The 20995-nt window shown below is 39.8% G+C and overlaps 4 protein-coding genes across 8 annotated transcripts in view; 1 reads left to right on the forward strand and 3 right to left on the reverse strand.

Moving 5' to 3' along the window:
* Nucleotides 1–20995, forward strand: part of ccdc177 (coiled-coil domain containing 177) — a 94846-nt gene that overhangs the window by 1598 nt on the left and 72253 nt on the right. Inside the window, exon 2 of one of the 3 annotated variants that reach the window (XM_053845545.1) lies at nucleotides 13493–13593. The exons of the other annotated variants lie outside the window; for them this stretch is intronic. The gene's annotated coding sequence lies outside the window, so the exon portion shown is untranslated. The remainder of the gene's footprint in view (nucleotides 1–13492; nucleotides 13594–20995) is intronic. 3 annotated transcript variants of the gene reach the window in all.
* Nucleotides 177–8067, reverse strand: LOC128747073 (M1-specific T cell receptor beta chain-like). Its single transcript, XM_053844621.1, has 14 exons — nucleotides 7969–8067; nucleotides 7555–7873; nucleotides 6995–7068; nucleotides 6740–6919; nucleotides 5750–5784; nucleotides 4685–4742; nucleotides 4423–4610; nucleotides 3272–3353; nucleotides 1244–1597; nucleotides 1090–1113; nucleotides 997–1020; nucleotides 907–930; nucleotides 718–824; nucleotides 177–646 (listed from the first exon to the last, which is right to left on the reverse strand). Exons 1-14 carry the CDS (start codon nucleotides 8000–8002, stop codon nucleotides 620–622), a joined length of 1530 nt encoding a protein of 509 aa, XP_053700596.1. The 5' UTR covers nucleotides 8003–8067; the 3' UTR covers nucleotides 177–619.
* Nucleotides 11488–18940, reverse strand: LOC128747074 (T cell receptor beta chain MC.7.G5-like). Its single transcript, XM_053844622.1, has 12 exons — nucleotides 18889–18940; nucleotides 18653–18807; nucleotides 17669–17813; nucleotides 16824–17108; nucleotides 16311–16503; nucleotides 15824–15897; nucleotides 15714–15748; nucleotides 14043–14103; nucleotides 12475–12837; nucleotides 12359–12382; nucleotides 12177–12283; nucleotides 11488–12084 (listed from the first exon to the last, which is right to left on the reverse strand). Exons 1-12 carry the CDS (start codon nucleotides 18935–18937, stop codon nucleotides 12073–12075), a joined length of 1503 nt encoding a protein of 500 aa, XP_053700597.1. The 5' UTR covers nucleotides 18938–18940; the 3' UTR covers nucleotides 11488–12072.
* On the reverse strand, nucleotides 15494–17226 carry LOC128747579 (uncharacterized). 3 transcript variants are annotated; one of them, XR_008412688.1, is made up of 4 exons: nucleotides 17180–17226; nucleotides 16599–17108; nucleotides 15714–16503; nucleotides 15494–15627 (listed from the first exon to the last, which is right to left on the reverse strand). XR_008412688.1 is itself a non-coding variant. In XM_053845552.1 (3 exons), the coding sequence occupies exons 1-3, from the start codon at nucleotides 17211–17213 to the stop codon at nucleotides 16181–16183; spliced, it is 867 nt and encodes a 288-aa protein (XP_053701527.1). In that variant the 5' UTR covers nucleotides 17214–17226; the 3' UTR covers nucleotides 15670–16180. The 3 variants fall into 3 exon arrangements, 1 of the variants encoding a protein (XP_053701527.1); XR_008412689.1 differs by lacking the exon at nucleotides 15494–15627 and having other exon boundaries at nucleotides 15694–15748; nucleotides 15824–16503; XM_053845552.1 differs by lacking the exon at nucleotides 15494–15627 and having other exon boundaries at nucleotides 15670–16503.

Here is a 20995-nt window from a genome sequence, read left to right on the forward strand (position 1 = left end):
AATGTTTTGCTAATAGACGGCATCCTTGAAGAGCGTCTGCTACTGTCCATAGACTACTGTGTGTGTGAGATAATAATGTGATGATCATGTGCTAATATCAAGTGATCATGTGATCCTCATCTGACTGGCAGTTCCAGGCTGCTATATGCAAAAAGGAAAAAAAAGTCAGGAGTTTAAGCAAAGTTTTTAATCAATTAATACACACACACACACATATATACACAACTCAGTATCATGCAGTATAATATATGTACTGTATATACAAATGAAACACACATAAAAGGTCAATTATTATATTTGGATGGTGTAAATGAAAATGCATTTCCACAAACATTTCACCGAAAACATTTTGGAAATGTTGACAAACAAACACTGAACACTTCTCATTTTACATTTTTCTGGTTGATGTTAAGTACAAGATATGGTTAATATTTGGATCTTGCTAAAATTAGAAGAAAACTAAACAGGTAAATAATTTTAAAATAAATTGCTCCAACATTTGATGACTTGTGTGTGATGATCCTACAGAGCTGTGATCCTCATGGTTGGTGAGGTGGAGCTTTAGGTCGTATGTTGAAAACTTCCCGTTGCTGTAATGCTAATTTACATCCAGAGTTGATCATTTGGCATTTTTTCCAGTAGAGTGCTGAAAGAAATACAGGAAGACAGTGAGGTAATAATTCAGTTCAATACCGCCGTGTTGAGTCGGCCACCAACCTGAAGCCTCCTCATCAGAAACACGATGAAGACTGCGTACACGCAGCTCTTGAAGATGAGGACCACGTACGACAATTTGGCCATCTGTGTGATTCTGGAATATTCCTCTGTGTGTGAAGGTCAAACACTAGTGTTAGTCAGCAGTTCAGTTACGAGTTGGAAGGTTGTGTGTTGTATGTCGAAATATACCTCTGCTTATGGTGACGTCTTCATCTGACAGGGAGAACATACATAAATCAGACAGTTATATTTGATTTTCTCATGTGTAGACGAATTTACCTCTGCTTATGGTGACCTCTTCACCTGTCAGGCAAAACATAATTAGATTACATTACATCTAATTTTCTCATCCACGTGTGTTAATGTATTTACCTGTGTTAATGTTGACCTCTTGACCTGTCAAAGAGACATATATAAATTAGAATAGAATTTTCTCATCTGTCTCTTCTGATCCCAACCGTCACTCCACTCCTCAACCACACTCTATATTCCTTCATCACACCTGTTTGGCGATTCCCAAATGTACCTGTGGGTTCAACACGTTCAACAGAGTCTTCAGGATAGACAGTGTCTTTTCCGTCAAAGAAGCTCACTCTGCAGATGAATTTCTTCTTCTCTGTGAGCCATTCTTCAACAGGAACCCTCAGCCTGCTGGTGATTCTGTAGTACTGCGGGACTCGCACAGCTTTAGGGTCAGTAGAAACCCCCCTGGTGACAGTCTCTCCATCTATCAGCCAGGTCACACTGACGTGATCAGGGTAGAAATTGGACGCCACACACGCCAACGTCACGTGCCTCTGCTCGTCTGATTTGATGCGAGACTCGTTTATTGAGGGCCTCAACACTTGGACTGATGGTTTAGTGACTGTCATACCATTTTCTGTGAAATGAAAAGAAAAAAACAATAGAAAGTTTGAGAATCTCTGCTCTTTTTAAATGTCTCTCTAACTTTAGTTTGAAGCAAATTAAAATGTCCTTATAAATTTCACGTCTCTTTTGCTCACGTTTCATCATCTTTCACAATACTTTCTCATTGTCCTTTGTGTCCACCAGTACTTATTCTAAAATAGTATATGGCACTTACACTTGAAGAAAAACTTTCATCCTTTTCATTTATTTTTTCATACTTCATTAACACTGTATATTTTTCTTAAGTTATTAATTTTAACTTGATTTTTATCACATTTTTATTTGAAATATTGGCTCATATTGGTAAAAATAGCACGTACACAGTACTTTCTAATCATCCCTTTGTTGTTTAATGAGAAAAGCATAAAGTTAAAATATTTTTCATGTTTCTCACATGAGGAGTTTAAAGTTATGAAACTTTTTAAACTCTAATATATGTATGTGTATCAGGAGTGATACTCGTATCCTTGAGTCAATATATTCTTGTTAGTCTCAAAGCTTCTTATAAAATACTGTTGTCCATGTTAGTCATTTTGTTATTTATTTTGTCACACTTTTTATCTGCTTTACTCATGAGTTCTTATTATTTGAAATGCACATTTGTCAATGATTAACCACAGGGGTGGTAGGTAGACCACACGCCTTATTGATTAGATGATACATTCTAGTTTGAACAAAAAATACAAATTCAATCAATCGAATCAATGCCTCAGAGACCCTCAAAAGAACATGTTCACGTTTCACCCAAATACATATCAATCAAAACCTTTGACTTAGTTTGTGTGTAACTGCTTTGTGATATAAAGAAATTTTAAACTGATGTAAAATCAAGCTTTTTAGTGATTAAAAGGTGACAATCCATTTAGCGTTATATGTGAATGTAATTTTACTCACCCAACACCGTCAGCTTGGTTCCTTTTCCAAAGTAAACCTCTCTGTAGGTATCACAGTGGCCTCATACTGAGCCGCAAACTCTTGTAGTTTGTTTTGCAAAAATTCACTGCATTTATTCAGAAAAATATCCTGAAATATGCCTAAACTGTTTTTTTTTTTCAGAATATTCTGCTTCTTTCAATTTATTTCTGTGTTCTTTACTACTTTCCTCTTATGTTCTCTAAAAACAAACTTTCGACCCCTTACAAAATTATTTTCACCATCATTTATGAAACAATCTTAAACCATTTGCTTTACTTTGTGTTGATAAAGTAAATTATATATTATGTTGGACTTAATTTTAGATACAGCAACATAGATAATTTTGAGAATTGCAAAAGAGAATGTGACATATTTACCCAAAACTGTCAGTCGGGTTCCTTGTCCGAAATATGCTTCATCATAGTCACAGTGTTTGAACACTGAACACTAAACCCCAGGGGTTGTTTTACCAGGACTGTTTTCTGTCTGCTTTGTCTTGTCTCCACATTTATATCAAGTTGCATACCTCTAAAGCATTGTGCATATGAATCATGTCATTTTTCAACAGAACTGTCAATGTGGTTCATCTTCTGAAGTAAGCTTCATTGGGTGAGTCACAGTGTCCAGCACTGAATATCAGACTACTTCGCTTTTTTTAGACATGAGTTCACAACGAGCATTTTAAGAGACTATATTCTTAGTATTTGACACATAAAAATGTAATACTTACCCAAAACTGTCAGTCTGGTAACACTTCCAAAGTATACCGGTACCTCCTGCCAGTCACAGTTTCCCTCGCTTATCTTAAAACTCTACACTTGATTCCCTTGAGTTTACTTTAAAAGCAGGACGTGCTTTTTAAATATTCGAGAAATAAGGTTCAGTCAGTTTTTTTCCTAAAATACACTGTTTTTTTGGCAAGATCAGGACACTGAGACTTACCCATAAGTGCTTTTTCCTTGTCCAAAGTCAGTCCTTGTCAGTCAGCAGTTCTTCTTCTTTGGTTCTCAGTGGGAGGAGGTTTTTGTACAGCTCCTCTGTGAGTTTGTATCACCGTGGTACCCAGCTCACACAGTGAAATGCCATCACACAAAAAGTTGTGGTGCTTTTTGTCTTCTATCCCACCATATCAGCTTCCACATCTGTGACATCTCTTTGCTTGGTGACTTAAAGCTTCAGTATCTGCTGCTATTTCTCAGAAGGTTTAGTAAACAAACTGTAATTTGAAGCGGAAATAACAGGAGGGTTTGTTTATATTTAGTGACGTCACATGACCTTTTATCCCTCCTTCTTATCGAATGATGCAGATCAATTTCCAAATCTACCGTCTTCTTCTCTTACCCCTCAGTTTCCCCGAAAGAGTCTGTTGAACTAACATCTCACAGGCTTTATCACTTTTGTACTGGACCATGGTAATTATCCAGTGAGATCATCTGCCATCAGTTGCCAGCTCACCAAGCCTTCACCAACAAGTTATGATGCAATATTGTGTCAAAGTAAAATGCGGCCAAAAGTCTGCATATAGTGTTTAACTGTTTCTGTGTTTTAGAATAGTTGGTTATATTCGATAGCTGGAACTCTGCATTATACGTGCTATCAAAACATTTTCCAGTTTCCCAGTCAGCAGTCCTACAGAGAAGAGCTGTTGTTGGATGAATCCAGTTGGCCACAGTCGGCTGCATATGTTGATTTGTGTGAACAGCTTGAACCTGTGTCACATCATTGGATGTGGGCCAGTGACTTTGGTTTGATATTTGTCAGACTGTGTGGTTGGTTTGTGTGACTGTGTCTCGCTGCACAGAAGTAGGTGGCACTGTCTTTGAGGGTCACTGTATTGATCTGAAGAGTCCAACTGTTCTTGTTAGCATCAAGAACACCAACCATGTTTCCATTATTTCGGTCATCTTCATACACAAGGTAGTGCAGTTGAGCTCCAGGGACGGTTTGACGGTACCGGTACATGTAACAATCGTTCATTCTGTACTCTGCACCCACGCGGCACTGGATCGTCACTGTATCTCCAGAACGACTCACTTGATCCTCTGACTGGAGAACAGTGACGCTGAAACCTGCAGAACAGAAACAAGTTCAATCTTTCACCTTTTATCTTCATGAACCTGAAGATGATCAGATTTTCACACACCAGAGTGGAGGAGGACCAGCAAGCACAGGCTCTGAACGATCATGATGTGTCTGTGTAGCTGCACATGAGCCCTCAGATTAAAACCATGTGGTCACATGACCAAACGTGCATATCAGTGTGGCTTTCGGATTGCATCATAAGTTTATCATTTGCTGCTTGCTCACCATTTCTGACCCCCACTAGATTTATGTGAGAAACCAAATGCGTTTTGACTGAAGGCATCAATAGTGTTTCATGTTAACAATAGTCTTGTCTTTTCTTTTCTGTAGTGATTTCAAACGTTAAAAGATTGAAACTAAATGTTTTTACATACCATTTTTAGTTGCGCTTATTTTGTCTTCTTATGGAGGTAATTTGCTGAAACGTGATATTCAACAGTTTGTTCACGATTAAAGTGATGATAAAAACATTTTCGTCTGCTCTTTTTATAAACTTGAGTTTGTTATACAGGCACAACTTGTCTTATGACTGCTATTTCAATGTGAGCATTGGCCAAATTTCATCATGTTATATTATTATTAATCTATAGCTGGAGATACTACAGTTCCAAACACTCAATGTGACATAAATGTAGAGTAATATTAAACTATGTGACAATGAATAAATACATTTTTTGCTGTCCTTTATGTTGAATTGCAGTAAATATACTGAGAAGTTTTCATTGTAAAACTGGCTCAGATCCCAAGGATTTGTTTTTCACCAGCCGCCACTGGTACCAGTGAAGCGTTAGTCAATTGGATGTGTGCCACTGAACCTGTGACTTTGTGAGAGTTGGTTTGATATTTGTCAAACTGTGTGGTTGCTTTGTCTGACTGTGTGTCTAGCTGCACAGTAGTAGGTGGCACTGTCTTTGGGGGTCGCTGAACTGATCTGGAGAGTCCAACTGTTCTTGTCACCATCAAGAACAGAAACCATGGTTCCATTCTTTAGGTTATATTCATGCACAAGGTAGTGCAGTTGATCTCCAGGGATGAATTGTCGGTACCAGTACATGACGTAACTGTTCATACTATACTCCGAACCTAAGCTGCACTTGAACTTCACTGAGTCTTCAGAACGACTCACTTGATCCTCCGACTGGATAACAGTGGCGCTGAAACCTGCAGAACAGAAAACAAGTTCAATCTTTCACCTTTTAGCTTCATGAACTTGAGGACGATCAGATGTTCACACACCAGAGTGGAGGAGGACCAGCAAACACAGGCTCTGAACGATCATGATGTGTCTGTGGAGCTGCAGATGTGCTCTCAGATTAAAACCGTGTGGTCACGTGACCAAATGCAAATGTGTCAATGTGGCTTCCGGATTGGGTCATAACAGTTTATAATTTACTGTTTGTTCTCCATTTCTGACCCCCACTAGATTTGTATGTGAAACCAAATATGTCAAAACTGGAGGCATCAATCGTGTTTTATGTCAACATTAATCTTGTCTTTCCTATTGTTTAGTGATTTCAATTGTACAAGTTTGAAGCTATATATTTTTACATAACATTTTTAGTCACACATATTTTCTCTCCTCATGGAGGTTCTTTGCTGAAGCGTATGATATTCATCAGTTTGTTCACAATTAGACTGGCAATAAAACATTTTCATCTGCTCTTTTTATATACTTGAGCTTGTTTTCCGGCCAAGAGGGGCTAAAGCTTGTGTGTTGTGGCTACTTTTTGAATGTGGGCAATGGCAAAATTATTATTAATCTATAGCTGGAAATACTACAGTTACGAACACTCGATATGTAGAGTAATATTAAACTATGTGACAATGAATAAATACTTTTTAGCTTTTGTATACATACTGAGATGTTTTGAACTGGCTCAGCCTCCCCCTGATTTGTTTTTCCCCAGCCACCACTGGTACCAGTGAAGACAATTGGATGTGTACAACTGAACCCGTGACGTTGTGAGAGTTGGTTTGATATTTGTCAGACTGTGTGGTTGGTTTGTGTGACTGTGTCTAGCTGCACAGTAGTAGGTGGCACTGTCTTCGAGGGTCACAGGACTGATCTGGAGAGTCCAACTGTTCTTGTCACCATCAAGAGTAGAATCCAGATTACCCTTCTTTCGGTCAGTTTCATCCATAAGGTAATGCAGTTGATCTCCACCGACAGTTTGTCTGTACCAGTACATGTAGTAACGGTCCATTTTGTACCCTGATCCCAAACTGCAATTGAACTTCACTGAGTCTCCAGTACGACTCACTTGATCCTCTGACTGGAGAACAGTGACGCTGAAACCTGCAGAACAGAAAACAAGTTAAATCTTTCACCTTTTATCTTCATGAACCTGAAGATGATCAGATTTTCACACACCAGAGTGGAGGAGGACCAGCAAACACAGGCTCTGAACAATCATGATGTAGATGTGTTTGTGGAGCTCCGTGAGCCTTCAGATTAAAAGCGTGGTCACATGACCAAATGGCAGTTTTCAGAACGCGTCATTACCGTTTATCATTACTGTTTGTTCTAAATATCTGACCACCATCATATTCATATGAGAAACCAAACATGTTCAGACAGGAGGCATTAAGTGTTTTGATGTGTCTTTTCTTTTATTTGTGATTTGAAATGTTTTACAATTGAATCTATATATTTACTTGATATGTTTTCCTCCACTCTTTCTTCCTGTATGTATTCGTATTTTTAGTCATAACATAACAGTTATTTTCAAGGCAAAGACATTTTTTCTCAAACTTATTTTCTCATATATTGTCGTCTCATGCATGTAATTTGATGAAGCATCTGAGGTTCATGTTTTAGTCTTCAATAAAACCACAGACACAGGTGTAAAGGAAGCTGCTCTCAATTAATGTGGCGATAAAACATTAAAACATCTCAGAGTTTTTGTGAAGTTGAGAGCTGATTTTTGTCACAGTGCTTCTCTGGCTGCACAGAAGTAAATAGCACTGTGTTTCAGTCCGGCATCTTCTATAACCAGAGTGCTCTTCTTTGCTGTATTTCCACTGAGATCTCCTGATATTTTAAAATCTCGACCTAACGGCTCCTCCATCCTGGTGTTCCCATTATAAAGGTTTCCAATCAGATCCATGAGGTTGTTCTCAGTGGAGTACTTGTACCAGAGCATCTGTCTGTAGTAGGTTCTGCTGTGTTGGCAGACCATCTCGACTCGGCCTCCAGGTTTTATGAGGATTTCTTCAGGAGTCTGACGGACCTCCAGGCTCAGACAAGCACCTGAACACAACAACACATACCTCAGTGTCTCTTGACTGTGAGTCACGTTTTATAGCTGCAACTCAGATCAATGTAAATATATGTGGTTTCATTACCTGTCAAAAAGCTGAAGAAGGTTAGTGAGATCATTTTACTACGACCCCTAATGTGACACTGTCGTCACTGGTACCGACTGCGAGACACGACTGGTTTGAATAGGTTGAAGTGACGAAGACATCAAGTGACTAACATGATCCCAACAAAGAAGGGGAGGGGTCTACTGTGAGCTCCAAGTGTGTTATTGAACATGTGAGGGAGCGTTTGTGATCGTTGTGCATAGCTCGCTGCACAGTAGTAAACTGCACTGTGCTGTGGTGCCTTAACGTCAGTGATGAACATGGAGGCATTCTTGTCAGAGTTTCCATTCAGATCACCGCTGAAACGAAAGTGATCTTTAAACAGCTCTTCATATTGTTTCTCGTAAGACAACTGGCCGATGCGTTTGAGTGCCGACTCTCCCAGGGGCTGTTGATACCACTGCATCACCCTGTAGTGTCCAGTTTGATGGCTGCAGACCAGCTGGGCTTCCTCCCCCACTTTCAACAAGAGTTGTGGTGGACTTTGGTGGACCTCCACACCCAGACCAACACCTGTGGAAGATACAGATGGATGAGTGAAGCAAGTCTGCAGCAGAACAAACTGGTTGTTAAACTTGATTACCAATGAACAAACACAAGCAGACGGTGAGCATTGTGATGTTTAGAAACCCTCTGCGCATCTGGATTTAGTCTGATCAGCACAGACTCCTCCTCTATATGAACACAACAGACTCCCTTTACTGCTGACATTCTGATGTCTTGATGGAGTCACATTGTACATGTTTATTGTTGTCCGGTCAGAGGTTTTTGATTTGACTTATGATTTGTAATAAGTGGCAATAGATAACCATGAAAGAAAGATGTAGGTGCACCAAAATATAACTCAACTTTTTATTTACTTATTAAATGTTCCTCAACTTTTTTTTATGTGTTCTGGTTTGTGTTTTGCTTTTGTGGTTTTATTACTGACAGAATACACTGGATAACTGGTGGGCCCTCACACTGGTAGGTCACAAATAAAAGGGACAGTGTCACACTTTCAGAAATCGGCTTCATGTACAGTGGATGAGCCCCTCAGTAAGTTGTGGAGATGTTCATACTTGAAGAAATTGAGCAAAGGTAAATGAAACACAATGTGTTTTGAAACATGGCTGCTTGCCTGGCCCCCACCGTCTCTGCTACCTCATCGCAGTAACATACAAACAGGATGAGTTTAATAACAGTGTTGTGATTGTGTGCATCTTCATGTTGCCCTGTGAAACTAGAATCTGATGTTGTTGAGCGGAGTGTGTGAGGTTTTTGTTTTGGGGACCAGCTCCCTATTTCACTGTGTACTTTAGCTGCACAGAAATAAACAGCACTGCTCTGTTGAGCAGCTCTTGATATCTTCAACCAGCAATCCTGGCCAAAATTTGCGCCCCCTTCTATCTTCACGCCAGCAACTCCAGGCTCCAGGCTCTGTCTGCCTGCATACATATATCCCAGTAACTCAAGCTGTTGGTCTCTCTGCTTGTACCAGAGGATTTGGTCATAGCCCTTGATTTGATGCGAGCACTTGATTGCAACTTCTTCTCCAGGTTTCTTGAACATCTCAGGTGGAGTCTGGAAGACTTTGTCATTCAGAGATGATCCTGCAAAGAGTGTGTTGATAAACATGTTGGTCACACAAAGTCTCCAACAGATGTTTTTATAAATGAACTAAAGTCACCTGCTGACAGCATGAATTTCAACCCAAACCCTAAAATGAAATGGATCATCTTGTTGCTTTGAAGTGAGCTGAGCAATTGACAGTTTGTTTTTTGTCAGTCACACAGTAATGTCTGTCTGTGGGTGGAGACAGTTTACCTTCACACAATAACTGCCACTTCCTCTTTGAGAGCAAACTCATAATTTTGTGGATAGATTTTGTCTCAATACAAAAACTTTTGTCTCTGATATCAAACACCACGTATTGAGCTTGTCTCTATCCTATTCAGATCAAACTATATATATATATATATATATATATATATATATATATATATATATATATGTGTGTGTGTGTGTGTGTGTGTGTGTGTGTGTGTGTGTGTGTGTGTGTGTGTGTGTGTGTATTTCAGTTCAGAAAACTAAAAGAGTTATTTTTTTTAACCAAGACAATATCTCCAATCCCATGATTCCAAAACACAGTAATATGAAATGCTTTAAAATTCACATTGAGCGCCTCAGAATTCGCCTTCCTACAAACTACAAGAGAGACAATGGCACCCCCTGCTGGACATATCTTATACATACAGTATTTGGTCAGCAGTCGGATAAATTGAAATGGGATTTTTTTTCACAGGAGTTGTTGTGTAGGTGTATCAATACTTTTACTGGAAATATTTATTTGCATAGAGAGGTAATTTGATGACGTGAGTTTTCTGCTCACGTGCTTGTTCCGAAACACGCTCATCTAGATTCATGTTCCTGTGGGTTTCTCACACATGAAATATTTCAATTCAGCTCTGGATTGTCCACGTGTCCTACGTGTGTCATTCTCAAGATTCTTCATGAAGGCTTTAATGTAATTCAGCCTTTTTATGCCCGCTGTTCGTTCTTATGCAGTACTTGTGCCTATTTTACTATCATGTGTATTTCATTTTAGTGAAGGATCTTGGTTTTCTCTTCTACCTACTTGATATATTTATCAGTATTTTCCAGACACAGATCAGATTTGCTATTCAAATGCCTGCATCTATAGTTGAACCAAATATGTAGATGGCTCTGTGTCTCAGACTAGACGTTGTTTGTCAGACCTGTTGCTCGAACTGCTGCTTAGAACTGCAGGTGCAGTCTGCAGCTCCGTGGTTGTGGTGAACAAAGATCTCATTTCTCAGCCCTGAGATCAACCTGCTGGCTCCTCTGTGACCACATCCTCTCCTGCTCCGTGGCTCTTACCTCCTCTTCGCTGTCAGAAACTGATTCACCTTGCACAAACAACACCCTGCTTTCCAACCACCAGTTGGCTTGACACAGAAACACATTTTATGAGGAGCACGCAGTGAGGCCAACATCTTTCAGCTGCATGTTGCCATGAAACAGTTTTAAAACATCTACAGAGCAGGTCATGACAGATGCCTCAACGTTTAAGCCACCTCACCAAATTATATTTAGGACAACTTCTTTGGTTCATGGAAGATGGCAGAGGAGATATATTTTAGTTTCCTCTATGATGCATGTGTGATGTAGCAACTGGAAAAACCTGCCAAGTTCTGTGGGTGAAGCAGATTCACATCACCCTTTTTTTCTGAACCATCTATGAGGGGGATCTAATAATGGTGATAAATTCCCTGGCCTCAATGGTACTCTTGAACTGTACATTTTGCATGTATATTCTTTTAATGTATTAGTTAAATAAAATTATCAATTTGTGTGTAGAATCAAATTTATGATAATTTTGTTGAACAATACTGTCCAGTATAATGACGTGTGCATTGCTAGTCTCTTATGCAATATATTTGTTGCTGAATTAAACCCTGCATTGACTTCATAGTGCAAAAATGAATCACAAATATGGCAAGTATATCCAAATATTTTTAATCACTTAACACACAAACACACATAAAAAGCAACTCAAGCTACGAAGTGAAATATTTGTATATACACATGAAATTATAGTTGTTGCCTAGTATGAATGAAAATGCTATTCATATTTCATGAATTTTTTTTTTTTGCACAAAATGTCACTGACAAACATAAAAGTTTGAATACATTTGAAAAAGTTCAAATACATTTGGATTGGAGTCGGGTAGTACAGATGAGGTCAGTTCATGATTTGTCTGTAATTTCTGGAACAATATATTTGTTGAACCTAAGACACAAGTCCAGTTTACCTGATAAAATGGGAGCAAAACTAAGCAGCTAAATATTTTCAAATTAAAATTTTTCCATGTCTTGACCAGCTGGCACAAGGTTTGTCTTAGATAGACATGCGTGTCGTAGTCTTGCACGAAAGCACGATTTGTTGACTTGAGTGTGATGGTCCCCGCCGAGATCTGGATTCTTGAAAGTCGTGACCATCAAGGTTGGTGAGGTGGACTTTTAGTTCTTGAAAACTTCTCAGCGCTGTGTCCCCTAAATCTAATTTAGTTCCAGAGTTGATCATTTGACACGCTGAAAGGAGGACAAGAAAACACATTAAGTTTTCCCTCAGAGAAGTAAGTAATGACTCAGTTCAATACTGCCATGTGCAGTCGGCCACCAACCTGAAGCCTCCACAGCAAAAACACGACGAAGACTGCGTAAACGCAGCTCTTGAAGATGAGGACCACGTACGACAATTTGGCCATGTGTGTGACATTTATGTATTCCTCTGTGTGAAATTCAAACACTGGTGTTAGTCAGCAATTCAGTCACAAGATGGATGGTTGTACGTCGACGTATGTACCTCTGGTTATGGTGACCTCTGGACCTGTCAGGGAGAACGTGCATAAATTATACAACTATATTTATTTTTAATGGGACAGTTTCAATGTGTCGCGTCCTTTCTTTTCCCAAACATACCTGGGCGATTGACGCCTTTAATAGAATCTCCAGTAGGAACAGTGTTTTCTCCATCAAAGAAGCTCACTCTGCAGGTGTAGTTCCTGTCCTCTCCGAGCCATTCTTGAGCTCTGACCCTCAGCCGGCTGGTGATTTGGTAGTAGTCATCGACCCGTCGAGCCCGTTGGTCAGTAGAAACCTCTTCGATGAGATTGTTCCCGTCTCTCCACCAGGTCACGCTCACGTGATCAGGGTAGAATTTGGATGCCACACATGTCAACGTCAAATATTTCTCCTTTTGAGAATATACATTTTTGATGCGACACTCGTTTAGTGAGGGCTTCAACACTTTGACTGATGGTGCGCTGGGGGTTCTGTCAGGTTCTGTGAAATGAAAAAACAAAGCAGCAAAAGAATTGAATGTTGAGGAATACTTGTCTCTTTTAGATTTCACTCTCTTGCTTTTGTTTAACCATAATTTGGGGCCACTTTTTTATTTCACGTGACATTTTTAAAATTAGATCCGCGTCCAAAATATTTCAATATGTCCTCTTTGTTCTCAAAATACTTGTAAAGTCTGTCAACAACTTTTCACCAAGTGAGTTAAGCCTTAATATGATTTGGAATGAATGAATTTGTTATGTCATTTCAATTTCCTCTTCCTGTTATATCATTATATTTAGCATTCATACATTTATTTTCTTATAAAACTCCATTTTCCAGATTTTTATTGCATTCAGTTTTTCTTTTCAGTTTAATTTAAATTTAACTTTCACTCAGTATTTAATAACAGTGAACGTTCAACCCAGTTAACACCTAATAGTTTATTTACATTTATTTGAATCTAATAACAGCATGTCCAGTTGCAGTAGATATTTATTTTTGACTAGTTGTACAATATAATCTAATTATTATCACTTGAGGAAACGTATTTTTGTTAAGCTTTTTCCATTATCTTTCAAGGTTTTCAGTGTTAAAATAGACCGTTTGACCTAACTACAAGTACCAACACTACTCAGTTGTATTTGTTGATTTCTAGGTATATTCTACTCACCCAACACCGTCAGCCTGGTTCCTTTTCCAAAGTAAGCTTCGTCGTAGCTGTCACAGTGACCAAACACCGAGCAGCAAACTCTCGAGGTGTGTTTTTCAATGTTTCAATTTTTGGCAACATTTAAGTTGGGATATGGCAAAATATGTCTTGTGGCTAGAATCTAAAGCATTACATAAATGATAGATAAAATTGTTATTTCAGGATATTTTCTGTCGCTAGTGCATGTTAGCTGTTTTTTTTTGTCACTTCAAAATACAATGAAAGTCATATTTACCTAAAACAGTCAGCCGGGTTCCTTTTCCAAAATAAGCTTCAGCGTAGTTGTCACAGTGTGAAAACCCTGAACGTCAAACTGGGCTGGTGTGTTTTACCTGGAGTGATTCCAGTGTCTGTTTTACGGGTATTTAACGCTTTGAAAAGTAGCATATTTATTACACTAATTACAAAGTTTATCCTGTTGTGGTTCTTTCGTATGTCAAGTCACTAATGTCCAAATCATTTTACTTTTAAAATGTGAAAATCAGGAGATATTTACCCAAAACTGTGAGTCTGGTTCCTTGTCCGAAGTAAGCTGCATAACCGGAGTCACAGTGTTGCTGCACTGAACGTTAAACTTCACTTGTTTGGACTGAGTACTGTGTGTTTTGTCCTGTTTCTACATTTGTTATGTCACAGATCTCTAAAGCAATTTGCATCATAATGTCATAACAGCATATTTACCCAAAACTATCAGGTAATGTGAAACTCGAATTTCCATCTCCTAGTTTCTGCTGTTCAGAATACTTTTGTTGAAAATATCAGAACGCTGAGACTTACCCAGAACTGTGAGTTTTGTTCCATGTCCGAAGTAAACCTCACTTCCAACGTCACACTGGATCTCACATCAGCAAAAATAGTCCTTGTGTCTTGAACATATTGACTCACTAGAATGGAGCAGATGTGATTCATATTCGTGACCATAAGCTCTATTGAATGACCAACAAATAATAATCCCCTCCATGTCCAGTTTCAACTCAATATCGATCTAATTCTCCAGACTTGAGTCTCAACTTTCCTTCTGTAGTCAGTCTGCAGCTGACAGTCTACTATGGTTCTCAGTGGGAGGAGGTTTTTGTACAGCTACTCAGTGAGTTTGTATCACCGTGCCCCCTGTCCCCACAGTGAAAAGTCATCACACAAAAACTTGTCTAGCTTTTTGTCTTCTCTCCCACCATATCAGCTTCCACATCTCTGCCATCTCTCGACAAAAGAATCGGACATTTTTGAAGCGGAAATAACTCGAGAGTTTCTTTATATTCATTGACGTCACATGGCCTTTTATCCCTCCTTCCAATCAATGATCTATGATCCTGATAAAGTCAGACACTTCTTCATGTCTCAGAGGTGACAGTCTCTTTGTGTTAACTGTGGTGTCACTCAGTCAGCTCTGACTCAGTCTTACAACATCAAGATGTTCCCAATCCCTAACCTAAGTGGAGTTGGGATCTCTCCGTCTACTCCTGGCTTAGCACTGCCATCTCCTATGAGCACCACAGAAGAGACACCCCAAAGTGACCAGATGACATCCATCAAACTTGCTTTCATTTTTTACAGCTGCTCTAGTCTGAGTCGTTGATGACAGGAGTCCTCAACTGATCACCAAAAATGTCTTCAAAATCACTCAAGTAAATAAGCAATTGTAGTCATTTTTGAATTTGTGAAAGTCAAGGCAGTTGTTTGAAGTGAAAGATAGTAACTGGTGTATTCAACCTTATGTTCAATGTTTTTTAAGTAATTTACTTTCTGAAAGGAAATCTGAGCCTTTTTTTCCTATACAGTCCAATTAAAAGCAAAAAAAAAAATGTGATTCATGTGATCATAGACCAGTACATGAGCGCAAAACTTAAGCTACAAAGTGCTTTTATTTCCACATCAACATTCAGATATTTGTCAGACTGTGTGGTTGGTTTGCGTGACTGTGTCTAGCTGCACAGTAGTAGGTGGCACTGTCTTTGAGGGTCACTGTATTGATCTGAAGAGTCCAAATATTATTCCTGCGATCGAGAGTAGAATCCATGTTTCCCTTCTTTAGGTTGTTTCCATCCACAAGGTCCTGCATTTGGTCTCCAGAGACAGTTTGTCTGTACCAGTACATGAAGTAGTGGCTCATTTTGTACCCCAAACCCAAACTGCACTCAAACTTCACTGTTACTCCAGTATGACTCACTTGATCCTGTGACTGGAGAACAGTGACGCTGAAACCTGCAGAACAGAAAACAAGTTCAATCTTTCACCTTTTAGCTTCATGAACTTGAGGACGATCAGATGTTCACACACCAGAGTGGAGGAGGACCAGCAAACACAGGGTCTGAACGATCATGATGTAGATGTGTTTGCAGAGCTGCACGAGCCTTCAGATTAAAACCATGTGGTCACATGACCAGTGACAGGAAGTGAGTTTTTAGTTGTTCATCACAGTATTTCATTTCTTGGAGTTATTTTCACATACATAATTTGTATATTGTACTTTGTGGTATTACCTCTATCTTTGATATTTTTATTAAAATAGTCTCTTTCTGTCCCATCATGGACAAAACTTGGTAAAACAAACCACAGACACAGGTGTAACGGAAACTGTTTTGCGCTCAATTAAACATTCCTCAGAGTTTTTGTGAAGTAAAGAGCTGATTTTTGTCACAGTGCTTCTCTGGCTGCACAGAAGTAAATAGCACTGTGCTTCAGTCCGGCATCTTCTATAACCAGAGTGCTCTTCTTTGCTGTATTTCCAGTGAGATCTCCTGATATTTTAAAATCTCGACCTAACGGCTCCTCCATTGTGGCATCGCTGTTATAAAGGTTTCCAATCAGATCCATGAGGTTGTTCTCAGTGGAGTACTTGTACCAGAGCATCTGTCTGTAGTCGGTTCTGCTGTGTTGGCAGACCATCTCGGCTCGGCCTCCAGGTTTTATGAGGATTTCTTCAGGAGTCTGACGGACCTCCAGGCTCAGACAAGCACCTGAACACAACAACACATACCTCAGTGTCTCTCGACTGTGAGTCACGTTTTATAGCAGCAACTCAGATCAATGTAAATATATGTGGTTTCATTACCTGTCAAAAAGCTGAAGAAGGTGAGTGAGATCATTTTACTACGACCTCTAATGTGACACTGTCGTCGCTGGTACTGACTGTTAGAAACAACTGGTTTGAACCGGAAGTGATGAAGATATAAAGCAACAAATACGACCCCAATAAAGAAGGGGAGGGTGTTATTGAACGTGTGAGGGAGCGTTTGTGATCGCTGTGCATAGCTCGCTGCACAGTAGTAAACTGCACTGTGCTCTGGCTTTATTTTTGTGATAAACATGGAGGCATTCTTGTTGGAGCTTCCACTCAGATCTCCGACGAAACGAAAGTGATCTTTAAAAGGGTCTTCATATTCTTTATCATCATAAGACAAGTGGCCGATGCGTTTGAGCGCCGACTCTCCCGGGGACTGTTGGTACCACTGCATCACCCTGTAGTCTCCTCTTTGATGGCTGCAGACCAGCTGGGCTTCCTCCCCCACTTTCACCAAGAGTTGTGGTGGACTTTGGTGGACCTCCACACCCAGGCAAACACCTGTGGAAAATATAGATGGATGAGTGAAGCAAGCTCTGCAGCAGAACAAACTGGTTGTTAAACTTGATTACCGATGAACAAACACAAGCAGACGGTGAGCATCATGATGTTTAGAAACCCTCTACTCATCTGGATTGAGAGTGATCAGCGTAGACTCCTCCTCTATATGAACAGGACATGAATATATCCTGGACCTCAGACTCCCTCTACAGCTGGCTGGCCATTGTACATTTTCTAAGATGGAGAGTCATTGCAAGACACTGTATGAGTTTTTTAGTTTTTGTATTATTTGTTTCTCGTTTTGACCTGAAATAGAACAAGGAAGGTAAAAAAAAAATGCAGATAAAATTCCAGTGGGAAAAAGAAACATCTTTTATGTATTAAGATTATGTCTTTGTGCTTTCCTTTTAAATACATTTTTTAAATCATACAGATTATTTGTGTTTTATTTAACTTCTATATGTACCTCTTGTTTCAAACTCAAAGCACATGACTGGTCTCCTTGTGCTTCAGTCTGCATGTTTGAGGTTTTCCCCTTCGACCTCAGCAGCATGTCACACTGTGCACACTAGCTGCACAGAAGTAAACAGCAGTGTTTTCCTGACTGACGGCATCTATTGTCAGCGTGCAGGTTTGTCCTGCGTTTGCGTTCCCTCCTATCTTCACGTCCACCCCAGGCTCTGGATTGGCATAGTCAACGTTGAGGTATCCCAGAAGCTGTAGATCTCCTTTCCTTGATTGTTTGTACCAGAGCACTCGGTCATAGTTTGGAATGTCATGTGAACAGCTGAGCCTGGCTGTTTCCCCAGGCATGAGAAACATGTTTTCTGGTCTCTGATGGACCTGGTCGCTTTTAGAGGAACCTATAGAGGGAAAACAAAAATGAAAACACAACTAGTGATCCAATGTTGCTGCAGCATAATAATGACTTCACTGGAAAAATAAACCAATTTTACTTTTAATTTTCCACTGCTGCGAATATCAGCTCCTACTTGTTTGTCACAGGAGATGCGGCTTACACTAGAGTCCAGTTAACGTCAAATATTCAAACACATTGTCAGTCATTACCTGCGATTAAATGTACATTCAGAACGATGCAAAAGAAAGTGATCATTGTGGAGCTCGTACAGCATTCAAGTGAAAGCTATGTCAGTGTACTGGTGAAGACATTTCCTGTTTCCACAAGGAGGTTGTTGGAAGGCTGAAAGGTGGGACCTCTGATGTAGACATGCGTAGAGAAGTTTGTTTGTGGTTGAAGGATTCATCTTTTCGACCACCAATAGCCTGTGAGTTCCATCTTTTTCATGATCCAGTCAGACTTCTCTGATTTTTATTTATTTATTTATTAATTAGAGTGTGTGAGGTTTTTGTTTTGGGGACCAGCCCCCTGTTTCACTGTGTACTTTAGCTGCACAGAAATAAACCGCACTGCTCTTGTTACTAACTCTTGGTATCTTCAACCAGCAATCCTTTCCAACATTTGCGTTTCCTTCTATCTTCACGTCAGAAACTCCAGGCTCCAGGTTTGAGCTGTCTGCAAACATATATCCCAGTAACTCAAGCTGTTGGTCGCTTTGTTTGTACCAGAGGATTTGGTTGTAGCTGGCAATTTGATGGAAACACTTGATTGCAACGTCTTCTCCAGGTTTCTTGAACATCTCAGGTGGAGTCTGGAAGACTTTGTCATTCAGAGATGATCCTGCAAAGAGTGTGTTGATAAACATGTTGGTCACACAAAGTTGTCACTCTCCAGCCAGAAATGTAAATGAAATAAAGTCACCTGCAGACAGCATGAATTTCAACCCAAACCCTAAAATGAAATGGATCATGTTGTTGGTCAACAGTGAGCAGAGCGACTGACTGTTTGTTTTTTTGACAGTCACACACTGATGTCTGTTTGTGGGTGGAGACATTTTGCCTTCACATTGTAACTGCCACTTCCTCTTTGAGAACGAGCGCTTTACCTTTTTTGTGCATTCATTGTCTGAAACTTAAAAAAGTTACCAAATGCTAATGCTACGGTAATTGTAGTAGGTGGCCCATTTCAGACTTAACTGACAAGTAATATTTGATTATTCTTACATCAAGACTCTGAACAACAAACCATATCTATCTGTGACTAATCAAGTTTATTGTCTCATTTATTTATTTTAGAATGTAGTTTGGCTGTTTCATTGATATCTTTCTCTGAACAGTCAATATACTTCATGTGTTTAACCATGTAGTTGATGTTTTCCCCTCCAGCGTTTACCTCATTTGACAATGTCTTTGTCACTTTACATGTCGCAAATAATGGAGCAGCTGTGATGGGTTTGGGTTTCTCTGCAGACACATCAAAGTGCAGCAGTGAATCTGAGTTGTTCGACAGCCAATTTGAGTTTTTAGAGCTCTGTGCGACACTAGCAGCACAGAAATATGTGGCACCGTCTTCAGCTGCTGTGACTTTGGGAACCAGGAGAGTCGATAGACTTTCTCCGTCTCCCTTCACGTCGTATGCGTCTTTAAAAGAGTCTTCAACAGTTGCAGAAGTGAATCGTACAAAACCAACCAGCAGCATTTCAGTTTTGACTGCAGGCTGTCTATACCACTGGATCATATAAAAAGCAGGGTTGGAATGACTGCAGTTTATCATCATTGCTTCTCCAAGATGTTGGATCAGGTCCGCTGGAGTCTGATCAACGAGTGTGCTGGCTTCTGTAGATGTGAAATAGTTGTTCTCAGTGGAGAGGAAAAACAAATATCATGACTTTCAGATTGTTTTACCTGTGAAACACAGTGGCAGGGTTACCAGGTGAAAGAATAGTCTGATCATCATGTCAATCTTGAGGAGCTGAGTTGACTGGATTGAAGCTGCAGCAGGTGAAGAGTGGTAGAGGTGGTGCTTGTTGATGGAGAACAGTGAGTTGTAATGCGCCTCCTCGATTTCCTGTTGCAGTTAGATGCAGGTGCAGCTCAACATCTCAGAGGTGGTTTTCCAAAGTTTCATTTTTCATTTGTATCTGTTGCTTCAACTTATGTGTGCAGATTTGGGTTAGACTGTTAGTTAGGGTGGATTTCGAAAGTAAAGATGGATCCACTGATAGGTGATTTACTTGATAGTGAACTCAAATGCCCCCCGGTGATTGAGGCCTGCTGCGTGCTGTGTTTTTGTGCATCCTGCCAAAGGTTTTTGTCACAGTGGGTGAAGCAAAAAATGCACAAAAATAAACTCCACTGTCATTTGGCTTCAGGTTCTTCACAACCAAGATTCCTGTGTTGGTAAATGGAAGCTGTGCATCATATTTATATCGGTCAGTATTAAGTTTCACTCTTGATTGTATGACATGAACCCATAGCAACCTCCGCAGATGCTCTCTGGTCAACTGCTGGAACCAAGAAAAACTATCTAACTGTCCTCCAAGACTTTGACTGCATTCAATCTCAGCCGACTGACCCACGTGGAACAGCAGTTCAGTCGGCTGACTGACTATATCGCTGCTCCCTGGAACAAAGCTGCGATCTGCAGCAGACATGGAGACAAAGTTAAGAAATGAAAATCCTGCAGTGAGAAGCAGGTACATGGTGAGGACCTGTGCTGAGAACATGTGGAGCTGTGATCAGTCCGGCACCATATACAGGATCATAATGACTTCCTGTCACCTGATGGCTCATATTACAGGCTTTATACTTCACCAGTCATGGGGGGTTTTATTTTAAAAACCTTTACCAAGTAAAACTAAAAAAGGTAAAAATAATTGACTCAGTCTTCCTCAGTCTTAAATCCACTCCTTTGTTTTACATTGCAGTGTTGCTGTTAAAGTTACAGCAACACATTGATGAAACTTTGTCGCTGTGAAAATCATTGTTCCATTATTCAACGTTCATACTCAGCTCATCAAATCATGCAG

This window comes from Synchiropus splendidus, chromosome 16 (assembly GCF_027744825.2).
Source record: "Synchiropus splendidus isolate RoL2022-P1 chromosome 16, RoL_Sspl_1.0, whole genome shotgun sequence".
NCBI classification, from domain to species: Eukaryota; Metazoa; Chordata; class Actinopteri; order Syngnathiformes; family Callionymidae; genus Synchiropus; species Synchiropus splendidus.

Bases quoted from the DNA above. Each gene is read 5' to 3' on its own strand.
- LOC128747073 (XM_053844621.1), bottom strand. From the start codon at position 8,002: ATGATCTCACTAACCTTCTTCAGCTTTTTGACAG. The intron at 4,611-4,684 runs GTGTGTGAAAAT...TCTGTTCTGCAG, and splicing joins GCTGGTCCTCCTCCACTCTG to GTTTCAGCGTCACTGTTCTC. The intron at 1,021-1,089 runs GTAAATACATTA...TTTGCCTGACAG, and splicing joins AGAGGTCAACATTAACACAG to GTGAAGAGGTCACCATAAGC.
- LOC128747579 (XM_053845552.1), bottom strand. From the start codon at position 17,213: ATGATGCTCACCGTCTGCTTGTGTTTGTTCATCG. The intron at 17,109-17,179 runs GTAATCAAGTTT...TATTTTCCACAG, and splicing joins CTGCTTGTGTTTGTTCATCG to GTGTTTGCCTGGGTGTGGAG. The intron at 16,504-16,598 runs GTAATGAAACCA...TGTTGTGTTCAG, and splicing joins CTTCTTCAGCTTTTTGACAG to GTGCTTGTCTGAGCCTGGAG.
- LOC128747074 (XM_053844622.1), bottom strand. From the start codon at position 18,937: ATGATCCATTTCATTTTAGGGTTTGGGTTGAAATTCATGCTGTCTGCA. The intron at 18,808-18,888 runs GTGACTTTATTT...CACTCTTTGCAG, and splicing joins GAAATTCATGCTGTCTGCAG to GATCATCTCTGAATGACAAA. The intron at 17,814-18,652 runs ATGTTTGCAGAC...CTTCTGGGATAC, and splicing joins AGCTTGAGTTACTGGGATAT to CTCAACGTTGACTATGCCAA.